Source organism: Podarcis raffonei, chromosome 7 (genome assembly GCF_027172205.1).
Source record: "Podarcis raffonei isolate rPodRaf1 chromosome 7, rPodRaf1.pri, whole genome shotgun sequence".
Taxonomy (NCBI): Eukaryota; Metazoa; Chordata; class Lepidosauria; order Squamata; family Lacertidae; genus Podarcis; species Podarcis raffonei.
Genome location: NC_070608.1, coordinates 64,243,276 through 64,264,976, shown reverse-complemented (window position 1 = coordinate 64,264,976; position 21,701 = coordinate 64,243,276). Strand labels below are relative to the sequence as shown.

At 44.0% G+C, this 21,701-nt stretch overlaps 1 protein-coding gene across 20 annotated transcripts in view; it reads right to left on the bottom strand.

The window, feature by feature from the left end:
• RREB1 (ras responsive element binding protein 1) overlaps positions 1–21,701 on the bottom strand; it is a 120,943-nt gene that overhangs the window by 42,194 nt on the left and 57,048 nt on the right. For 15 of the 20 annotated variants that reach the window (XM_053396963.1, XM_053396958.1, XM_053396962.1 and 12 more), the window contains 3 exons: positions 9,472–9,594; positions 7,661–7,782; positions 6,556–6,768 (listed from right to left, as the gene is read on the bottom strand). In XM_053396963.1, coding sequence (XP_053252938.1) covers positions 6,556–6,669 — 114 coding nt within the window. In that variant the 5' untranslated portion in view covers positions 6,670–6,768; positions 7,661–7,782; positions 9,472–9,594. The remainder of the gene's footprint in view (positions 1–6,555; positions 6,769–7,660; positions 7,783–9,471; positions 9,595–21,701) is intronic. The other 5 variants (XM_053396972.1, XM_053396971.1, XM_053396974.1 and 2 more) reach the window with 1 other exon arrangement.

The following is a 21,701-nucleotide window of genomic DNA, read 5'->3' as shown; positions in this document are numbered from 1 at the left end:
TGAATTTATTTAAAGTCCTTTCTAAGCCATCCAAACCGGTTGGCCATTATTACTATATCTTGAGGGAGAGAGTTCCATGCAATGTGCTGCTTGAAGTATGTGCTTCCTTTTGCCTATCCTATAATCTACAACCATTTAGCTTCATTATAGAAGAAGAAGAAGAAGAAGAAGAAGAAGAAGAGGAGGAGGAGGAGGAGGAGGAGGAGGAGGAGGAGGAGGAGGAGGAGGAGGAGTTTGGATTTGATATCCCGCCTTTCACTCCCTTTAAGGAGTCTCAAAGTGGCTAACATTCTCCTTTCCCTTCCTCCCCCACAACAAACACTCTGTGAGGTGAGTGGGGCTGAGAGACTTCAAAGAAGTGTGACTGGCCCAAGGTCACCCAGCAGCTGCATGTGGAGGAGCGGAGACGCGAACCCAGTTCCCCAGATTACGAGACTACCGCTCTTAACCACTACACCACACTGGCTCTCTGAGAGAGTGAGAGAGGGAGGAAAACTTTCTCTCACCCTATGCACTTTCACTACACATGCATAATGCCCTGTCTTGGAACTGCACCAGATGGCATCTGAACAAGTAACATGGCACACCTCGGTTTCTCCACCTCAAAAACTTAAGGTAGAGGTGAGGAAGCTCCCCAACCGAGCAGGGACACCCCTTCTCTCTCTTTATGCTCCTCCTCTCCTCCCCCGAAGGACCACAGGTCCCTTTGCACCTAGATATATGGTTATGAATTGGGTGCAGGGGTGGTTTCAAGGTTTCCTCTCTGTACGGGACAAATTGATTTTTGCTTTCATTTGTGTGCTGCACTCCACTGCAAAGGGTACTCAATCCATATAGGGTGCCGGCAGCTGCCACCCTCACACATACAACGCACCCAGCGTTCCCACTGCAGGGAAGCTCAATGATGAGAGATTGGCTGTCTCTCTTAATTCAAATGACCTTGTCAAACATTCTTGATCCTCCAATAAACTTCCGATAATCCCTCACATTGGTGGAGGGGGGACTACAAGGGGAAAGGAAATGCTATTAACTAAAATATAAAAAAAATAGGAACAGCTAAAAATAAGGAGTTTTGTGGGGATGGAGAGAGAAAATTACAACATAGTACAAGGAAGAAATAAATTCCCTTAGCTAGCTGAATGGTTGGCCAATTTGAAACTTCCCCAGCTACAACTTGGCCAGGATGTTTGTGCTAACAGAAGAGATCTTCCCCCTTTCTTTTCTTTTAAAAGTTGCCCACAGGACGCTTCACGAGAACAAGTCGCCCACACACCCCTGGCGTAAGTGGAGGCTTTGCATCACACCTCTATGACAAAGCAGCAGGCTTCCACCCTCAGCACCAGCCATTCCAATATCATCTTCACCTGTAGCCCCAAGTATGAGCCACACCCACTTGGCAACAAGCCCCATTTCCTGGAGGATCCCAAGTTTCCCTCCCTTGGAAGGAGATCTAGTCTCACTGCTGAAAGCTGCAAGGAAATCCTAAATAAGCTCATCGTGCCCTTTGGGTGGTAGGGTGAGCAAGAGTGGCATTTCATTTCAAATAAAGAGGCTGGATGTAGGCATGATTGACACTTTCCTTAGAGCTGTTGCAATCAGAAATTAAAATGAATCTACTCGCATGTAAGAGAAGAACACCCTGTGTTTTCTTTTTTCTTTTTTAAGGATGCCCTTGAGAGGCTGAGTCAGACAGCAGCCTTTCCAACCAAGGACAGAATGGGAACTTTTGGCTTGAACCAAGTCCTCTCTTGCCCCCCCCCCATTCCACAGAACGGGGCACTTCTTTCCCACACTTTGTTGTAGGCTTGCAGATAAGCCCATAAAAGCTACTGGCCAGCCAAGAAGCTAGTAACCTGTGTTTGTTTCCTTGCTGGCAGCACAAGGAAGGGGAACACAGGCTACCAGCATCATGGCAAGCTAGCAAAAGGAAAAGGAAGGCAAGGCAGGCAGACTGGTTGAGCACAGGATATTCCTGGATTCCTCAACCTGCACAGAACTCCTGGTCGCCTACAGGAACCTGGTGATTGCTAAACACAAGGCTGCCTTATCAGTAAAGTTCAAACACTCCTGTTTCGAAAGTACTCTCCTTTCGTTACTCCATTACGAACAAGGACATCATTTCCATTCTGAAGACAAGGCTGAACCTGTGTTTAAGCTTCAAGAGTCACTAAAAGTCTAAGAGTTACATCATATGTTATATATAGCACTGCAGGTACCCAGCTGCCTTCATCATCCTCTTTTTCTTCCCTATCAACCTGTTATTGGGGTCCGAAAATCCCCTGTGAATTCCTAGCAGTTATTACCAATTTCAAAATGACTCTAGTTTAACAGAGAAAATAAGATTTGGTAACAGAAAAGCGTCTGGACCCTACGACGTTAACCTAAATCAAGGACAGCCAATATGGTGTTCTTGAAGTACAACTCCCATCAGGCCCAGCCAACATGGACAGCAGTTAGGGATAATGGGAGTTGTAGTCCAGTCACATGTGCAAAAGCTATCTACTATCTCAATGGGCTATCAGGGCCCATTGGATCTCAGGAGTAAGTTTCACCCTAAGGGGATTAATTTAGACTCTGAGCTGGCATTACCTTGACACAGAAATGACACAAAAGCAGCAAGAAGAAATGTTATGCACATATGTTTTGGACTACAACTCCCATCAGCATCAGCCAGCAGAAGTAATGGCCGGAGATGATGAGAGTCTACAACATTTGGTGGGTATTATGTTGGAGAAGGCTGTTCCCTCTCCAACCATGCATATAGAGAGATATGTCCGCTCAGGATAGCATTTAATGCATCTGATGAAGAACTGAAGCTCGTGCCATAACGATTTGCTATTTAACAGGTTACCATAAAACTCTAAGTTTTCTGATGTGGTTGTTGCTTGGGGCCTGGGATCTCTCCCGGAGACCATTTGGACTCATTGCACTGTTCCTATGAGATTCCATAACACTGATATACAAATGCATCCAACTATTTCCATCTATCTTGTTTTGCATTAAGCTATTTTCACATATCAGGGTTTTTTTAATTATTAATAAAGAAAATCAATGCCAATCAGTAAAAGTGTGGTTGTAAATCAGCTCCTTTCATCAGTGAGAGGATCAGCCTACTGTGCAGAAGTAGTATCTCAACAGCTGCTCCGCCCACCTTTTGTCTCTGACTCCACCCACTATGGGGGCATGGGTATTAAGATTCCCCACCCGTCCTTCAATCCATTTATATTTCCAGCCTTGGCCATTTCCTCTAGCTGCGTGTCCCCTGAAGCTTAAAGATCATCGGGTAAAGCAATTTCTTTTTGCTGGTCTTGAACCCTGCTGCCTAACGAATTTCAAGGGTCTGAAACAGAAGATACCCATCTCCCCTTGACTGCCATTACGATGATGCATATTTTGCCTAACGCACCTATGTGCGTGCACATGTTCCCATCCAAACACTCCTGTGCACCCTGCACACAGCTCCTCCCAAGGACATGTCAGTTTATAGGAACAGCCTTCAGATCCAATTTTACTGCAGCCCTGTTAAATGTTGTCTCAGAGCCGAGAGCACAAACAATATTGGGAGGAAAATCCTTGCAGCTGTGCTGACCATTTCAATGCTTAATCCCCAGGGCTTTTCTCTGAAATCAGGCTGCGGTTCTCCTTGCTGGAGTAAGGAGCTAGCTATCTCTCAGTGCAATGCTATTAATTGTTTCGAAGCCTTGCTTTCGACAATGGCCCCCTTTGAAATCGGCAAATCAACAAAGGGCGATTACTTCTCACCTTGAAAGCAAAGAGCAACATGCACAGTGTGACACTGCCGGAGTTGATTAGTGCAAGCCTTCAGATTTAATATTAACCCAACCCCAAAAAACCTCTTCCTAGCACTCACTCAGGGTCCAGGTTGCATACCATAATAGCAGTGAACCAGACAAGAGAGCAGCAGTCCAAGGAAGAGGATTTGTTTGACCCAGGCTCAAGCACAAACAGTTTAGCATAACTTCTCCAGCTTGGGCTAGAGAATTTTAACATGCAGCTCTGCGATGACGGAAGAGTACTTCCCCAAGTTAAGAGACAAAAGTACCAGCTAATTTGATAACAACTCTGACTTTATTAAAGTGACCCGACACTCCTCCGCTAGAGGCAAACATCTCTTTAGGCATTCTGTGTTACGTTACTCTACTTTCCCTTTTGTAGAAAGAGTCAAAAGAGCCCCCATTTCGTAACACAGATTAATGGAGGGGAGGAATCATGGTGTGATTTTCAACAGGATATAATCCTAACCAGAAACTAAGTCGTCTGTCACAACACACACTTAATGAAGGAACTAGAAATTAAAATGGCTAATGAAACCTTGACCAAAAAGTTATTTCCACGAAAAGGTGATGCAACATATGGTGGATTTTTAACAGCTAAAGACTAAATGTTTTCCTGTCAATTGGCCAGAAGAATAGTCAAAAGGTGGCTCCCAAATAATCCAAAATCCTACTATATTTGGGGCAGGAATTCATCTGGTTCTACATTCTATAGAAATGACCAACCAAACACTTTTAGAAAGTGCATATGCAGCTCCTAAAAGGCCACCGACATCTCTTTTGCTTGGTATTTCCAAGGCACACAGCTTCTTAAGAAAATGGTTTCATTTTTCTATCAAGACCAATCTTCTTCTTCTTTCTTCTATGGTGATCACTTGTAGCCGAGTAAGACTGTCTTCCATAAACACGGTTTTAACAATGAGTCCGTAAGTGACTGTGTAGGCCAATTCTGGACCCACACGTCCTTCCACAGTGGGGACATTGGTTCCCGGGTGGGAGTTGATTACGGTGTGGATTTGCCAAGCGTGCTTTCCTCTTAGCACGTTTCTCCCTTGCGTTCTGAGTTCGAGTGTCTTCAAAGTCCATGACAGCTTTAGTAAGGCTGTTCTCCAACTGGAGCGCTCGCAGGCCAGTGTTTCCCAGTTGTCGGTGTTTATACTACATTTTTAAAGATTTGCCTTGAGAGAGTCTTTAAACCTCTTTTGTTGACCACCAGCATTACACTTTCCATTTTTAAGTTCAGAATAGAGTAGTTGCTTTGGAAGACGATAATCAGGCATCCGCACAACATGACCAATAGTACCAGAACAACCACAGTAAGACTGATTGCCGGAAATCAAACAATCCATGGTTCTCCTCTCTCTGCTCCCACTTCTCTCACCATGCCAGAGATTTCCTATGCACAATCTTGCAATTGCCAATCCCTTCAATTAGACAGAGGGGACTGCTGTATGGTGAAAACACTTTACCCACCCTGCAACAGCCTTGGCGGGTAGCTCCCCCAGGAAAAAAAAATGGGACTCATTTGCCTGCATGCTGTCTAGGTATCACAGGATGGTTTGAACTGTAAAACCTAATTAGTAGCTAACTTCTGTGCTGACCTACAGGGAAAGCCATTCTTGGCCTTCCTCCCTTATTTATTTATTTTTATAGCGCAAGTATCTCTCTTAATCCCGTCACATTTTCTCCCTTGATCCAGCGCCCAGTGAAACGGCTGGTGGAATTAAAAGGTCAGTGGCTCCAAGCAAAAAACGACACACAGCCAACCCACCCACCCTTCATGCTTTTGCAGCAGCCAGCTGTACAGCAGGGTCTTCACCACCCACCCTGTTCCAAAGCTGAGCTGCAAAATTTTGTCCTCCCTGAAGGAATCAAGCTAAGAAGCCCCTGATAGGGTATGCAAACACACACGGTGTTCTGTGAGTTATACTGCAGAGTATCCAACAATCTGACTATCTCTGGGATCAAAAATTTCTTGTTATCCCGTGTTACGATAATCTTTATTGTCATTGTCCCATACAGAACAACGAAACTGAAAAAAATCTACATCAGACATTCAAAAACCAACAAGCCTGCTGTCCCAGCTATCCCAGCCTGTGTTAAGTTATACCCAAGCCTTAGGTCAGTGGCGGGAAACACATGCTTTGCCAAGCTGCACTCAGTTCCCAAGGAATTTTGCTCCTGCCACAAACTCTTTAAAAAGATTCGTAAGAATTGCAGCATTTGTTTTTATTTCAATCCCAACAAACTAGTGGGCTGTTGTTTCTGGTTCACATAGAGAAGATATGGGCTTTAGAACGCAGTGGAAGGTCTTTAAATTAAAAAATTGAATGGCTTGACAGTTGCATTTGACCATTTGTTGTGTTCTTTCTTCAGCTCATGATATTGAAAACTGGTCTCTGATCACATGCAAATTAAAGCATTCAGACTAGTTCGTGACGTAATAGGTGGTTTCCAACCAAGAGCTTCCAACTGGCGCATGGACTTTTGGGTGAGCAATGGGATTTTGCACTCCCTCTCCCCTGTGCACCCTATGTTTGTTCTGGGTGTCTACCAAACCCCCAGAGCAGATGTGGAGAGGGCACAGAGGGGGTGCAGAGGTAGAAGTCTTGCAATGCAAACAGAAATCCTTATGCTAATGTGAATTGGATACCGCCCAATTTCTCCAGGGGTGTGCACATAAGCGCGCTCGGTGCCCTCAAAACGGCTTCATGTGAAATGGCATTCATTTATATCAAAGTTAAGTGTGTTGATTCTTTACCTGGTTTCTCCTGCCAATCCGATTGGGAGCAAGAGGTTTCGGTGGGGACTTGGCATTCTGAGATGGTGCAGTGCCATTTTCAGCGATCTTCCCCAAGCTCATAACAGCTGCCATTATGACGCCGACACGCGGCAAATCTGCGCCTTCAAAACAGTTTGGGAACTGTGGTGCCGCTGTGCAACTGCTTTAAGCCTCCGAGTTTATTCTCTGGAACTGTAAACAGAAACAAATTGGGTGGTGAATTTCTGAGATGGAGAATCAGATCAGTCATGGGAGCAACAAACCCATTAAGAGCTAGAATGGGCAACCAGTCCTGGATAGGTATACACTATTGACTTTTTGTACACACAAAGCAATTCCAAATCATACAGTACATTACATCTTGAATGGGAATCTGTGGCCCAAGTTGCTATTGGACTCCAACTCCCATCAGCCCCAGCCAGCATGGCCAAGGGTCAAGAAGGATGGGGGTTGTTGAACTACTAGTGTGCCACATCCCTGCATTAAACATGGTGATGTGGTTGCCACTGAAAAGGCTTCCACAATGCATAATCAGCAAGATCCACCTGGTCCAATTGCAAAATTTCCACACCAGAAGTCAGTGATATAGGGCCAGACCACACAATCTGGCCTATCCATATTGGAAGCCAATTATAGACATTATAACCACTGCATGGAGACGCATCAATGCAAAATAAATTCCTTCTACGCTAATGCATGAACCAGGCCTTCAGTTATTCTGGTTATGAAGACCTCTGTGGATTATTCACTTTTAAAGAACAGGAATTCTTAAAGGCATGTTAAATTGAAGCACATGTACAACTTAACCCCATGTATATTTACTCCAAAGTGAGGACACTTTGGAGTTATCATTGCTTAGGGTTAGATTATTTAATCACACTTATTCCCAGTAACTCAAGAGTGTTTAGAACTGTGGCACTGATGTATGAAGAAAAACAGAACTTCCATGCATCACCATTTGCGCTAAAGGAATATCAATTTTTGTCTAGTTATCCACAATGACATACTGTTTTAAGCAACAGCGACATAAATATTTACAGGATAGCTTTGTTCTTAAACCAGTCATTCTAGCAGAGCCAATTACCTTCATTTTCCTTTCTTGACACTGTCTAGTGAAGCTTCCTTTCCTTGTGTGCTGCTTTTCAGTATTTGCCTAACAAGCTGAAGACCACCTAAATCCAGAAGAGAGCCTTTCCTCAACAGCACCTGTTAACAACGAGTGAAGAGAAGAAGGGAATAGGTTAAGTTTTTTTTTTTCAAGGAGGGAAGCTGAGAAGTAGTGTTTAAAAAAGAGAATTTGGTACATATTCAGTTGCCGAAAACAGAAGCAAAAGCAGCACAAAGGATTAGACAACGGATCTCTTCTTACGTAAAACTTTTTCAGCTAGGTAAAACTTTAAAGATGAAGGCTTCACACAGGCTGTCTCCACACACAAACACACAATGTCTCATTCTTGGAAGAGTACAACAAATTACGGGGGAAACAGAGATGCCTCAAAATATTATCAGGTTAAAAAAAGCATTAATACAGGAACTATAAGCGCTCCTCCACTTCAGACTAACAACTGAAAATTTAATTGTCTTTTCAGTCAGCTCCCCACAATCTACCCGTAAGAGCTGCATCAGACCCACAGCCCAACTATGGTCAGCATCCTTCACTCAAAGCAGCCAACCAGATGTCTGGTTTTATTGCATTCTGCACACTGACTTGAAACACGTGTGAAAGGCAATTAACAAATGAATGATAATGATAATAATACAGTGCATTTTTCAGCCGGAACTTGCCGGAACTCAGATCTGGCATCTCTCAGGTGGGTGCCATTGCCATTCTAAGAGAATCAGGGAGGTGTTTGTGGTGAGTTCCAGCACCTCTTTTTTAAAAAAAGAAAAATAACAGTTGACAATAATGCAATGCAGCACAGAGGTTTGGTTTCAAGAATCTGTAATGCTTAGGAGTCTTTCTGAGGCCTTGGGCCCTTCACAACGTGCTCAGTTGCCTATAAGATCCCTGCCCTCACACCTTCAGGGGAACCTTCCGCCACTCAAAATGTCGATGGAAAGCTAAGAGTGCCGTTTTCATGGCCGTATTCTCATGAAACGCTTCCCTGAGGAAACCGACCTTTGCCCTCAAGGAGCGAGTTCCCAGGACATTCGTGTACGTCTGATGAAAGCTGCACAGAAAACGGCCAGCTACGCTATGAAAAAAAAGGGACCCGCTTAGATCAAGGGTAAAAACGAGAAGTATTAGCAGAGGTTAAAGTTCGCAGGAAGGCTCCACCACTTCCATTTTCATGCTGGCACTCTTAAGGGGTGGGGTGGGGGGTGGGAAGGCACTACCAGAACTGTAGGCTGGGAGATCTGTTGCAGACATAAACAGGCTATCAGAAGCTACAGGGCAGCAAAAGAAAACGGCTGGCTTTTGACAAAGGCCAGCCCTGAAGCAATACCACAGTAGTCAGCCAAAAACATCCCGAAAGAGGAGTTTAAAACAAAAGTGATGGGGGGGGGGGCGGGAGAGAGAAATGAAGTTAAAGTAGGTTGCTTCCCATTCAGTCTCAACAGGAAAACATTTGCTAAATCTATTTCCTCCTTTGCAATTCTTTTTTGAAGTGCTATTTGACTGCATGCTGAAAACTCAGACGATATTCGCTCCCTGTAAATTTGCAATATCAAGGGGGGGGCAGTAAATGGATGTTTACAGCATCTTTTCTTTCCTGAATGATAAGAGGAAAAGGCCACCTTTTAATTTTCCTTTTCCTCTCTCCATCCCCCACCCACCTCAGCCGTCCAGGATGCTAGCGTCTTTGTTTTACTTGTCATCAATATGCTTCTGCAAGCCAGAGTTTCTCTGGACAGGCTTTTGCATTGAGCACTCCTTTTTCTCCAGCCACTGACCGTTGAAGTTTGGGGTTTGCTCTTGCTTCTAAGATGCTGGTGCAAATGGGACCCTGGTGGAAGGTTAGCAACTGGAGGAGTCAGATCTGTGTCAGCACAGTTGGAGGACTAGTACAAAACTACCTAGAAGAAAGAAAAGCAAGAATTAAAGCTCTTTACCAACTGCAGTTTTCTATGGTTGTTTCTTCACTGCATTTCTTGCCACTGGGTGATTTGGGGCCTGCTGCCATGACCTGCTTCACAGGGTTATTGCAAGGAAATCTGCAAAAGCAGGAAAAACATATGCTACTCTAAGTTCCTTTGACAAGGAGTAGAATAAAAGTGTTCAAAATGAAATATTTTAAATGGCGACAGTTCGATAAATAAAGGAATCCTGGAGCAAAGAGGACTCTTTCATATTCAAGCATATAGGTCACTTTGAACATCTCTGTGAAGACTAGGAACTGAGGAGGAATTTATTTGGCACATGTTTCACAGTGAGCCAACCCAATACAGCAATTCCAAACATGCTTGTGGACCTGACTGAGACCTCCAGCCAGATACTGTGATGTAGTTTTGGTGTGCAAGAAGTACACACAAAAGTGTGCATTTGATGTACAAAATGCATATACCTTTGTGAACAGGGTGGAATGCACCTATGGTTGAGCACCAAACTGGAACAGGATTGAATTAGACTGCTCAGTCCATTCCTAATAAGGACTAGAAACTTGTATTTTTAATGAAAGGCGGCATTCTTAGAACACAAGCCTGCAGAATGTACTAAATTGGTGGTTGCCTGATGCATGCATCTACTTTGGCTCAATGAGTTTCGTATTTGTGAAATACGGTAGGTCTGGCGGTAAAGATTCATGAATCTTTATGTGGAATCTAAATGTCTAGCAGCAACAGAAAAGCCCTCGGTCTTTCGGACAGACTCTTCCATATGATGAAAACAAAACTTGATGACCTAAGCCAAAGGATTGAGAAGTCAGTGCCTGGTACTTGGCATATTCATTTTGTGTCAGCAGAGTGCAAGCCTCTAATTCCCCAAAATATTTTTTACTGACTTTCATAACTTTCACAACTGGCTCAGTTCATGAGCAGCTAAAGGAATCAGCCACTGCATTGCCTTTCTGGAATTAAGAATATAGGCATGGCTGAAGGTCTATGGTTCTCCTAACTAGAGATTAAACTTTTCAGAAAATTCTACCCATTGGAGGAAAGAGAAAATAATTCGTTTCCTTCGAAAAACCTAACCGAACATTTCATTCTCTGCCCTACAGGTTCTAAAACTAAATTCTAGTTGGCTGAGTCATTTTTATCCTGCCTCAATGCCAAAAGTGCCCTCTTGGTAGCGAACAATAAATGGAATTTTAAAGAGAGAGAGAAATTATCAATACCAAATAAACTACAGGTGCTACTAAGAACACTGAGCAACAGATCAACAGATACATCTTAAGATATTTGCAAACGCCTGTCTGAACATAACGTAAGAGTGAAAAAAGCTTTCCTTGCGCTCATCTGCTTAAAAGAGCACCCTGGCAAATCAGCTACATCCCCACTTTAAAAGTTTGTTAGCAAATATTGGCATGTGAGGTTGCAGTAACAGAGCTGGTTCAATGGTGTGACACACTCTTTACACTGCAACACCCACCCTCCCAGATGAGGAGGGATCCCAAACCACTCAAGAGTCCACCATGTTGATTTTGCCCCCAGTGCAACACTGCCCCCAACTAAGAATAAACCAAAGTCACTCCCTGGAACAAACGGCAAATGTGCTCACCCAGTACACTGTTAGGATGGAAGCCAAACCTGCCACCTGCAGCTCCAATGTCTAGGGCAGGTGTCAAGACTCACAGAATTGTGAAGTCTGGAAAGAACCCAAAGGCCAATCTAGTCTAACCCCTTCAATGCACGAAGCATAGACGTCACTTGCCCAATAAAAGAAATGTACATATACCTGTGTTCCAAATTATGGACAGTCCACTTGCCCTACACGATACAACAGTATCCACTGAGTCAACCTACACATATCTGATGCATAGCCAACTCTGGGGTACCACAACAAGGTGGGATATTTGCATCATGGAACCCTGGAAAATGGCTTTTATACATAGATGTCTCAAATTGGGGGAGTTGGAGAACAAGAAGTGAAACAAACTGGTCCCCAACTCTCAACAGCAATTCTCAAGTTATCTTGTAAAAAGCTGCCTTTGTTCAGTTTTCAAGGATATTTATTATCCTGCTAACCCAACTCTTAGCCTAACCTTACTAGCATAGCAACATCTCTACAAAATCACAAGGAGATTGATTTTAGCTCCAAGACTCATGATCCTTTCAACTGCATTAAATCAAGGACCTTATCTATGCAAAACCTACCCTGTGCACCATGGTGCTATAGCCCGTCATCTGATTCTATGCACATGATATGGGGAGGGCTGCTTTCCCTCAACATGTTGCCTCACAGCCCTTTTTTGTTCAATCAGCTGTCTGGCTTATCTCGTCTGCTAAAAGAATGCCAGAAAACAAGGGTTTGGCCTGTTGCAGAAGGCTTCAGAGAACATGTCCAGGCAAACTGGAAACCAAGATTTTCAAAGAGGTACTTTTTTTTGCTAAAAGCTTTTAGCAGCATCTTTGGCTACGCAAGTCAGAACAACATGGGCAATTTCAAATGCGTACCACCACTTCAGGCAACAACTTAAGAAAATTGGAAGCAAGCGTTTCCCATTCGGCCCCTTACACTTTGGGCAACGAGAAGGGCACATAAGGAGACAGCTTTTCCCATAGCCACTAGACACTACCCATGAGATGCTACTTTGTTGTAACGGTAACCAGATCCATATATTCCCAGAGTCATCCTTAAAAAAACAAGGAACAGTCACTAAGCATCCTTGTCTCTCCTTTGAAAGCAAGAGTTCCCTAGATTGAACTTGCAAGCCATCACTCTGCATGCATCCCAAAGGCTGATAGCTTAAGGGAGCAACCTAAAAGTGTCAGTGAATGAATTTCCGGCTTCAATTGTGTGTGCGTGTGCAAATGTGTTAGAGCAGCCATGTCATAGCCATTCCTGCTTCTCCCTGCAAGATTGGCATGCATAGGCTGCACTATTCTGTAGCTGGGAAACAGGGGGTTGTTGCAACACGTCCTGTAATAATCAAGGTGATAGCTTTGATTCATGATACCTCTTGCTTTGCATCTTCCCTTCACAAGGTGATTTATCGGATTTGCACCCCACCCTTCCTCCAAAAGGAGAATCTATTAATTACCACTGTTAAGAGGAGAGGCTTCTGCAAGCCAGCAAGGAGAACCAACAGGTCCCTCACTTTGCAAGTTTCTCACCCAATAAAAGTGATGAATCAAAACAACCAAAGTAGCAGCCCGTACCAAAATCGGGCTTGAAACCAGTATGAATGGGTCATGGTGATCAGCTTCATTCAAGCATGCCTGAAATATTGCCTATGTTCTCTCAGGCACCTTGCTAGAATAGGGGTGCTGGCAACTGGGCAGTCCATTTTCCAAGCCTCTGGATCATGTTCTATATACTGTCAACCTAGCTCAGATTTGAGAGACTGGGTACCTACACCACACCTGACTGCCTTCGTTCATTGGCAGTGCTACATCCCAACTTTTAGCTAGTCTTGAAGCTCACCTCCCACGCCTGCCCTTATAAATTCTTCTGTTTGGTAAATGATTCATTCTCCCATTAAGGGTTTAAAAAAGTAATGCTGCTAGCTCTCAAGTGCTTAAAACATTTTTTTATTAAAAAGCCTTTCCCTGAAATGTGACCCAACCACTGACGCTTTTGATCAAATTTATACTAATGCTTTACAGTCGTACCTCTGGTTGCGAACGGGATCCGTTCCAGAGGCCTGTTCACAACCTGAAAAGAATGCAACCCGTGTCTGCACGTCTGCACACACGTGGGTCGCGATTCGCCGCTTCTGCGCATGCGCGTGATGTCATTTTGCGCATCTGCCCATGTGCAAGAGGCAAAACCCGGAAGTAACCTTTTCCATTACTTCCGGGTCGCCGTGGGATGCAACCTGAAGCAAACGTAACATGAGGTATGACTGCATTTGCATCCTACAGCATTTTATTATTTTATATTGGACACCCCTCTGCTATTTTATTTTATTTTATTGAGCAGCATACAAGCAAAAATTAAAATACAGTGTTCCTTGTTTGGGGACCTAATCTCACAGAATGTTTAATCTGCATCTCCAATCCTCATGACCACTGGAAGAGTTCCTCATTCACACTACAAGTTCCCGGCCACCTGAACTCATCATCTGTGGTTGCAACAGTTCCTTGGGATCAATGGTGCCAAGAAAACTCAAAACAGCCAAGAGAGATCTGCAGCTGTTTCAGCCACTCAGCTCCAAAGACTAAACTGTGAAGGCAGCAGGAGACAGGAGCTAAAGCCAAAAGCAAGATGACGGGAAAATGAAGGAAAGATGCAATGCAAGAGGTTCCAGGAATGAAAGCTGATTTACTGGGCCACAGAAGGCCAACAGGCTTAATAAAATTATTCCCCATCCTGCACTCATCCCAGACACACAACTGACAAGCTGCTGTGCAAGTTAGGGTCTGTATAAGCATAAGTATGCTGCACAAAAGATGGTTTCTCAAGACACTCAAATTTAAACACACACCAGGTTTCTGATTTCCATGGAGATCGGCAAGTTTAATCTGATGCACACTACACAATTTCTTTCCCCTTTTACCTCCAACTCCTTACCAATATTTTTTTTAAAAGAGTATTTTTCAGGAGTATTTCACCAAAATAATCTTGCTTATATTTAGAACTTATCCCAGGTCTAAAAACCAGGACATAACATATGCAGCCTCCGTTCTTGAATAATATTCCAGCCTTGATGAACAGAAATAGTAGCTACTGTGCTTTTTGAGGTTTGCAGGCTTGCAGAAGGAAATTTGCTTTCAGAATACACAAGCAAAATGCATCCAGCTTTTTTAAAAAATGAAGTGGAAAGTTTTCAAGGCCACTAAAGTATTGCAAAGAAGTTGGACCAGAGACTTCATCAACATGTTGGTTAGATAACAGAGAAGAAACAATTCAGCTAACAGGGCCACTCTATATTTAAAATGTGGAACACAAGCTTTCAAGTCTGAAAAACCTTTCTTTTCTTTCTTTCTTTCTTTCTTTCTTTCTTTCTCTCTCTCTCTCTCTCTCTCTCTCTCTCTCTCTCGTTTTAATTAGTCTTTATTAAATATTTTCTTGTGTCGCAAACAAGTACATATAGCATCTCCATTTTTTATTCTTAAAGTCATTTTCACAGTTCGTTTACGTTCTGTATGAGACACTATCATCATGAAAGAGACGGAAGAGACAGAGGGAAACATTCATTAATTGCATAGTGCTTGCGTAGGGTATGTTGTTTCATCATCACATGGGGAGGTCCTTTATTTGTACAATTATTTATTTTATTATTGCATTCAGTTGGTTGCAGTGTGGTTTGCTTTTGCGTGTGTGTGTTGTTGGGTCAGATTAGGCATATTCTTTCAGCAGAAAGTTTAGTCTTTTCTTTCTTTACCATCTCTTCCATGTCTGCAAGAAACAGCAGTGAGGTTTAGCTTCCCCTACAAGGCCTCCATCTCCATCTTCAAGATGCATCTTTAAAATGCAGAGTTAAGCTATCAATTAAAAACGTATTCATCCCAGACGGAAAGTGGGCTATCTCTACATGATAGGGAAATACTGCAGCGGTAGGAAGCAGAACACATAAGTCGCAGCACAGCGCTCATTGCTACAGCTAGTCCTTATTTATTTTTTAAGTCAAACCAAACCTGTGGGCAGGCAATCTGGGACTGCAGCAGGCAGTGTAATTAAGAGGTTTGCTGCAAATTACCGTTTTCAGATACCAGTTTGCACACTGGAGACGTTTGCCCCCCATCAATTGGTCATGCAGATGCCTAGGCATGCAACGCCATGATGAACAGGCCAGGAGCAATCAGGCCTGGCTGTTCCTATTAAGGCACGGTGGAAACCAGAGAAGCCGTAATGCCGCGACGAAGGAAAAGCTGCAATTCAATGATGTCAGAACTCTCTGTGGGCATTTGCTCTCTGCACCTGTTATAGCTGGGAGGGGAGGCAGGGAATCTCCCCTCGCAGCCCCCAGCTTACAGGCCTGGCAGGCGCAATCAGAGCATGCCACAGCTCTTGAAAACTTTGGGAACAATGCATTTACTCTGTTCATCTTCATGGCAACACATGTGCTTTCCTCCACGCTTTGAAAAGGAAACGGTTGAAAGCTAATCTGGTCAGTGCACATTTATGCAGCAGTTTCTCTTTTAACTCTGGGGTGTGTGTATATAAATATGTGTGTTTTCTTACTGGCTGCCCATGTTCAGTTTGTTTGTTCCGTCAGCAAGGTGGAAAGGGGGGTAGATGGGGGACAGAAGAGAATTTAATCAGCATAGTTCATACACAGGAAGCAGTGGAAAGATGCTCACCGCCAGGTTGCCCTGGTTATGACCTTCAACCATCTCAGAGACTTCCCCATCCTTTCGGCAACAAATCCTTCTACCATTTCCCCACTGGAAACGCTTCCAGTGATAGCACTTTAAGTAGAAACTGCTGCTGCTAACAACACCTCACTTGGAAGCTATCAGCGAGCAGCAGAATTTCCCCAAATCTTGGCATTCTCAGGTTCATGAGCAATGTGGAAAACGCCTCTCCCACCTCCCGGCTGCAAATAGAAACAGGAATCAAGTGACCCATGGCTAGCTACACAGCTACCCGTGTGCAACAATAGCCACTCAGAGGTCCAATTTTTTGCCACAGCCAAGAGGCACAAAGTTCTGCCATGAAATAAAAGTTCGCAGTTCCAACTAGCAGCTATTCATATTTCCAGGGAGCACCTGATCTCATCCTTTGAAAACCACTGGTTTCTAGTGATTTCATTTTGGGGTTGCAATATTATTTGCACCTTATTTTGCATTTGAAAAGTTCTAATCTACTTCTGGTGCGCCCTACTTTTCTCTCTCTCTGCAATGAAGAGAGGTGGAGGAAGAAACCCATTGGTGCATCCTGGAAACTGCATCCCATAATATGCACCTCCTCTGTTGGGTCTAGGGAATGGGATGCAAGGAACAAATTCTCCTCCCAAGACAGACCATCTTACATTTTACACCTGAACTTTTTTTGGCTCAACAACTTTCAGGGTGTCCTGGTTTTTACTTTTTAAAATACAGCACACGTCGTAATTTAGTGAGTGGGGCGGAGCACCACTGCCTTGTATCTTGAATAAAGGATTCTCAAAATCTCATTGTATTTGATACTATCTGAAAACCCAACTAATATTTGTTTTATACAATGCAAAACCCAACAACACTCTCCTCTGCACATAGAAGCTTTCTTAATGGTGCCTATGTCTAGTGCATCCTTGGTGCCTCTTCTTGTGTGTGTTTTTTGTGTGTGGTTTTTTTCCCGAAATAAAAGCCAGCAAAGGAAAAAAATTTTTTGAAGAACGATCAAGACTGAGGAAGGATGTAAGTGTTTATGAAAAAAATCAAAAATCACATTCCACAGCGTGGATTTTGATCAATTGTAATACAGCCCCTACGAATTTAGTTTTAAAGCGGCGTTTGCAGTCCTGGCTGCTGCTCTTTTCCAGGATGCAGGCCCCGCTGACAGGATTAAGTCCAAGCAGACTCAAGAAGCTGGGAGACAGCTGCCACATAGTCATTTATTACAGAGTGCCACTCCTCTGGAGTCGAGAGAGAAACAGACCCTCTTATTTTCAGCTGTGTTATCAGCAGGGGTTTCTTTGCTCAGAGGGCTTTAGTGACTAGGCCTCTCCTGAACAAATATCTCCTTGGCTGTCTCCTCCACCCCCACCCCCACCGCTTATCTTTCTCATCCTCTTGTCCTATGCTTCCAGTCAAACACAGGAACTCTCCCTTCTAGGTTCACAACGACCCAGGGCTGCAGTTTCTATATTACAGAAGCCTCCATCTTTTCAGCCATGAAACTCCACTGAAACACAGTTAATCCTAGCAGAAACATGTGCAGGGTGTTTTTCTCCCCTAGTTTTGCTTTTTCTTCTTGTTTTCGACTGCTCAAAAATATCTGCCAAGTCGCCTTCCATTTCAATAAGCAAAAGGCACTGCCCTGTGTTTGTCACACCTGAAGCTTGTGCATGAGAGCCAGTGTGGTGTAATGATTACTAATGTTGGGCTAGGACCTGAGAGAGCAGGGTTCGAATCCCCACTCCGCTATGAAGCTCACTGGGTGACCTTGGGCCAGTCACCATCTCTTAGCCTAACCCATAACTGTCAACTTTTCCCTTTTCTTGCGAGGAATCGTATTCAGAATAAGGGAATTTCCCTTTTTTAAAAAAGGGAAACAGTGACAGCTATGGCCTAACCCATGGTTTCCCAAACTTGGGCAACTAGTTGTTCTTCGACTACAACTCCCATCATCCCTAGCTAGCAGGCACAGTGGTCAAGGATGATGGGAACTGTAGTTTAAAAAAATGGGAGACCCATGTTTGGCCTAACCTACCTCACAAGGTTGTTGCGTGGATGAAACTGGGGGGGTGGGGAGAGAACCACGTGCACCATATTGAGAACCTTGTAAGATGAAGGTGGTATAGAAATGAAATGAATGCTACTCAGAAGAAAAGTCCTGCCTCTGTTCAAAAGGGCTCACTTTCGGAACAGCGGCCTTGTGCACCCTTAACCTGGCATCATCCCCATTAATTTATTAGGATTTAATCCAGAGTAGAGATGAATAGGATTGGGCTACTTGATCCAGGACCTTGTGCTGTTCCTCCACAAGGGGCTGGTGGGGGTCTCCCAGTTACATCCCCATTAATTTATTAGGATTTAATCCAGAGTAGAGATGAATAGGATTGGGCTACTTGATCCAGGACCTTGTGCTGTTCCTCCACAAGGGGCTGGTGGGGGTCTCCCAGTTACATGATCCCCTCATGCACACCCTCCAAAACTGTCCAGCTTTATTCCACAGCTTGGAGTTGGGAGTGGCTGCTGTCAGGATCCTTTCCTGTTATAGTTGCATTGCACCCTCTGAAGCTCAGTGCAACTGCAGGGGATGAACCCCATCCTGCCGGTTTATACGCGGGATTTTATGTTTTTCACAGAACTGCTTTTCAATAACCACTCACCTGGGGCAATTCTCCAGCTTATTATTATTTATTAAATCCAAAGATCACACTTAACACAACACAAAAACACAGGTGACTAGACAAAGGGACGTTTTCCAGAAGTCATGATTGTTTTGTTGTCTCCTTCATCCACCCACCCCTTCCTTTCACGTCACCAATGGCTAAACACAAAAGGTCTGCGAGAGTGAGCAGGCTAGTAAAAATGTTTGTGGGCCAGTCACTTTTGCTGACTTCTTCGCCAGGCTGGCTTTAACAACGTGCTAAAACAAAGGGGGTGAGAGAGATTGGAGGCACTCCCAAATAAGGGACTCAGTACGACATGTGGGAAAGTGGTTAAGTGAATCTTAATGATGGCAACCAGATGGCAGAACTCACCTATCGAGAATTAAGCCACAGCTGACACAGGCTCGCTTCCTGGGATCAATGTCTAAATTGCGAAACAGGGAGCAGCAGTGAGGGAGCCCCACTCCCTGTCAACAAGCTATGGCAGAGGCAGAAAAAGGTTCTGGTATCACATCTGGTGTGGATTTCCAAGTTTCCGTTTTGCCTGCTGGGAATTGGGACAGAGGAAGAACTACTTGCTCAAGGCGATTTGATGTGCAAAGAGAAGAACACAGGCAGTTGCTTTACACTGAGTCATCCCTGACCACTGGTCTTGCTAGCTAGGGATGATGGGAGTTGTAGTCCAAGAAGAGCTGGAGACCCAAGTCTCCAGGGATCTAACTCAATACTGTCTACACTGACTGGAAGCAGCTCCCCAGGGTTTCAGGTGGGGAACATTCCCAACGCCACCCAGAGACTGAACAGGGGACCTTCTGCATGCAAATAATATGTTCCACCACTACAGCCCTTCCCAAGAAGAAAGAAGGGGAAGACATGCAAACTCAATGGGGCTTCATTGCACCACAGTATTTCCGCATTCTCAGAGGCTAGCATCAGATTATCCAAAAACTATTTCTGAGGATTGTCTGTGCAGGACTGAAGAAATTTCTCAAGCTCCTGTCCTTCAGCATTATTCTTTTTAAATATCCCGCTTTTCCTCCACGGAGCTCAAGGAGGTGTGCATAGTTCTTCTCATTTTATCCTCACAACAACCACCCTGTAAAGGTGGATTAAGCTGAAAGTGAGCAAACTGGAAAACACAGCAAGCTTCATGGCCGAGTGGGGATTTGAACCTTTGGGATGCCCTCCAACTTCACAATTCTATGGTTCTAGCTCCTAGTTTGACATTCTACAAATTCTTAGGCATCTAAACAGCAGAGCGCCTAAGATTCTTCTACAAGCTATAGTAAAACCCAAATGGGCTCAAAATAAAGAGCAGTAAGCTTGTTTTTCAACATCTCCATGCATGTTGGCTTATACTATAACATGATGCGTTATATATATATACACACACACACACACATACATGCGCAAACTTTTAATGCAGATGCCCGAGCAGAATGCCCCTAATGATGCTCCTAATTTCAGAAACAGAATATCTGCAGTGTCACCTCCTTTTCAGAAATCTTGATCTGGCAACCCTTATTTGTTATCTTCCTTTCCGAAGTAACAAAAGGGCTTTAAAATAGCAGTAAGATGGCTCAAGGGAGCGTGGCTCGATTCTGGGGATTATTGCGTTTTGGAGGATGTCAAGAACGTGCATCCTGGCTGTATTTCATACCCTTATGCACCCAGGGGAGCGATTAGTTCATGATAAGGCCATTCCCTGGAGTGCCTAATTGCTTAACTGGCTTACCAAAACAAAACGGCTGTGCCAGTCTGAATCACACCAGATTACGTGAGACGCCTCTTCCCTTTTCTTCCTTTACAATCTCACCCATTGACTAAAACACACACACAGCACTCGGGAGACCTAAGAGAATGTACTTGCTGCTTAATTGGTAACAAATGCTCTGGAGTTTCTCACCCCTTCCCCTTTGGGTGAAGCGTCAGCAACTATGGATGCAAAGAGAAAAACTGGGGGGGGGGGGCGGTAAAGAGGGGGAAGAGAGAGGATGCAATAAATATAGATCAGATGACTTTCAAATAGTAGCTCCATTCAGTTATTGCAAACTGCTGTAATTATTACACAGCCTATAATCAACTGGGAGCTTTAAGGCAGAACGTTTAAAGGAGAGGGTGTTGTCTGGATTCAGTTGCGGGTGATGGTGGGGCTAAAACCTAGCGCTATCTGGTGCCATTTGAAGAAAGAGATTCTATCAATAAACTAGGAAAGGGGGGGGGAGAGGAAGAATATTGCTGTGCGTGTGATTTCTATGCAAAGCAGCCTATTCTGCCACATTAAAAAGGGGCAGCGAAACAGAATCCCGCTATTCCAGGCACCAGAACACTTAAGTCAAGCATCCGTCCGGCTTATGCCTCACTTCTTCTGTCCTGAATTCATAAGAAGTACCCACAACAGGGCAGCCCCTGTTCTGTCCTTTTGGTTCAGCTTGCCATCCTCCAGCACAAGCAAGTCCGTCCCCCCTACACACAGCTGCAAATGTCTGTGTGTTTTTTAATCTTTTGCTGACCACGCAACGGCAGCTGGATTTCCTGCTGCCTTCCTAAAAGGGGTTGGTTCAACTTAAGTAAATACTGCTTGCATTGAGACCTTTGGAGCCTTGCCCAAGCAATGTTACTGCACAGGTCTCTTACGTTCCACAACACATTATGTTCTGCCTCACTGAGAAGGGCCTGATGCGGTTAGATATTGGACAGTCTTCCATTTATTTTCTCTTTTTGGAAGACCTAGCCTCTTTCCACACGCCACAGTTTATTGCAAAGCTGGGAGGGCTTCTGACTCCTGAATCTGCACTGACTTTAATTCTCAAAATCAGCACATTCGAATTAGCAGGTTGAGCTACTGCCAAGAAGAAAACAGGCATATTGTTGCTAAACAGATGTGTACAGTTAGCATTAGTTCATTACTTTAGATCACAAGCACAGTCAGAATGGTTGCAGAATTCAAGTCTTGCAAGTTAATTCAATCTCCCCACGTTTGTAATTCTTCCAAGACAACAAAAATGCTGAAAAAAATTCGGGCAGATCTTTCAGCCAGGTCACAAAATATGAGAAACCAGCAACTCGCCAGAAATAGCCTTGGGACCGGGGTTCAAATCC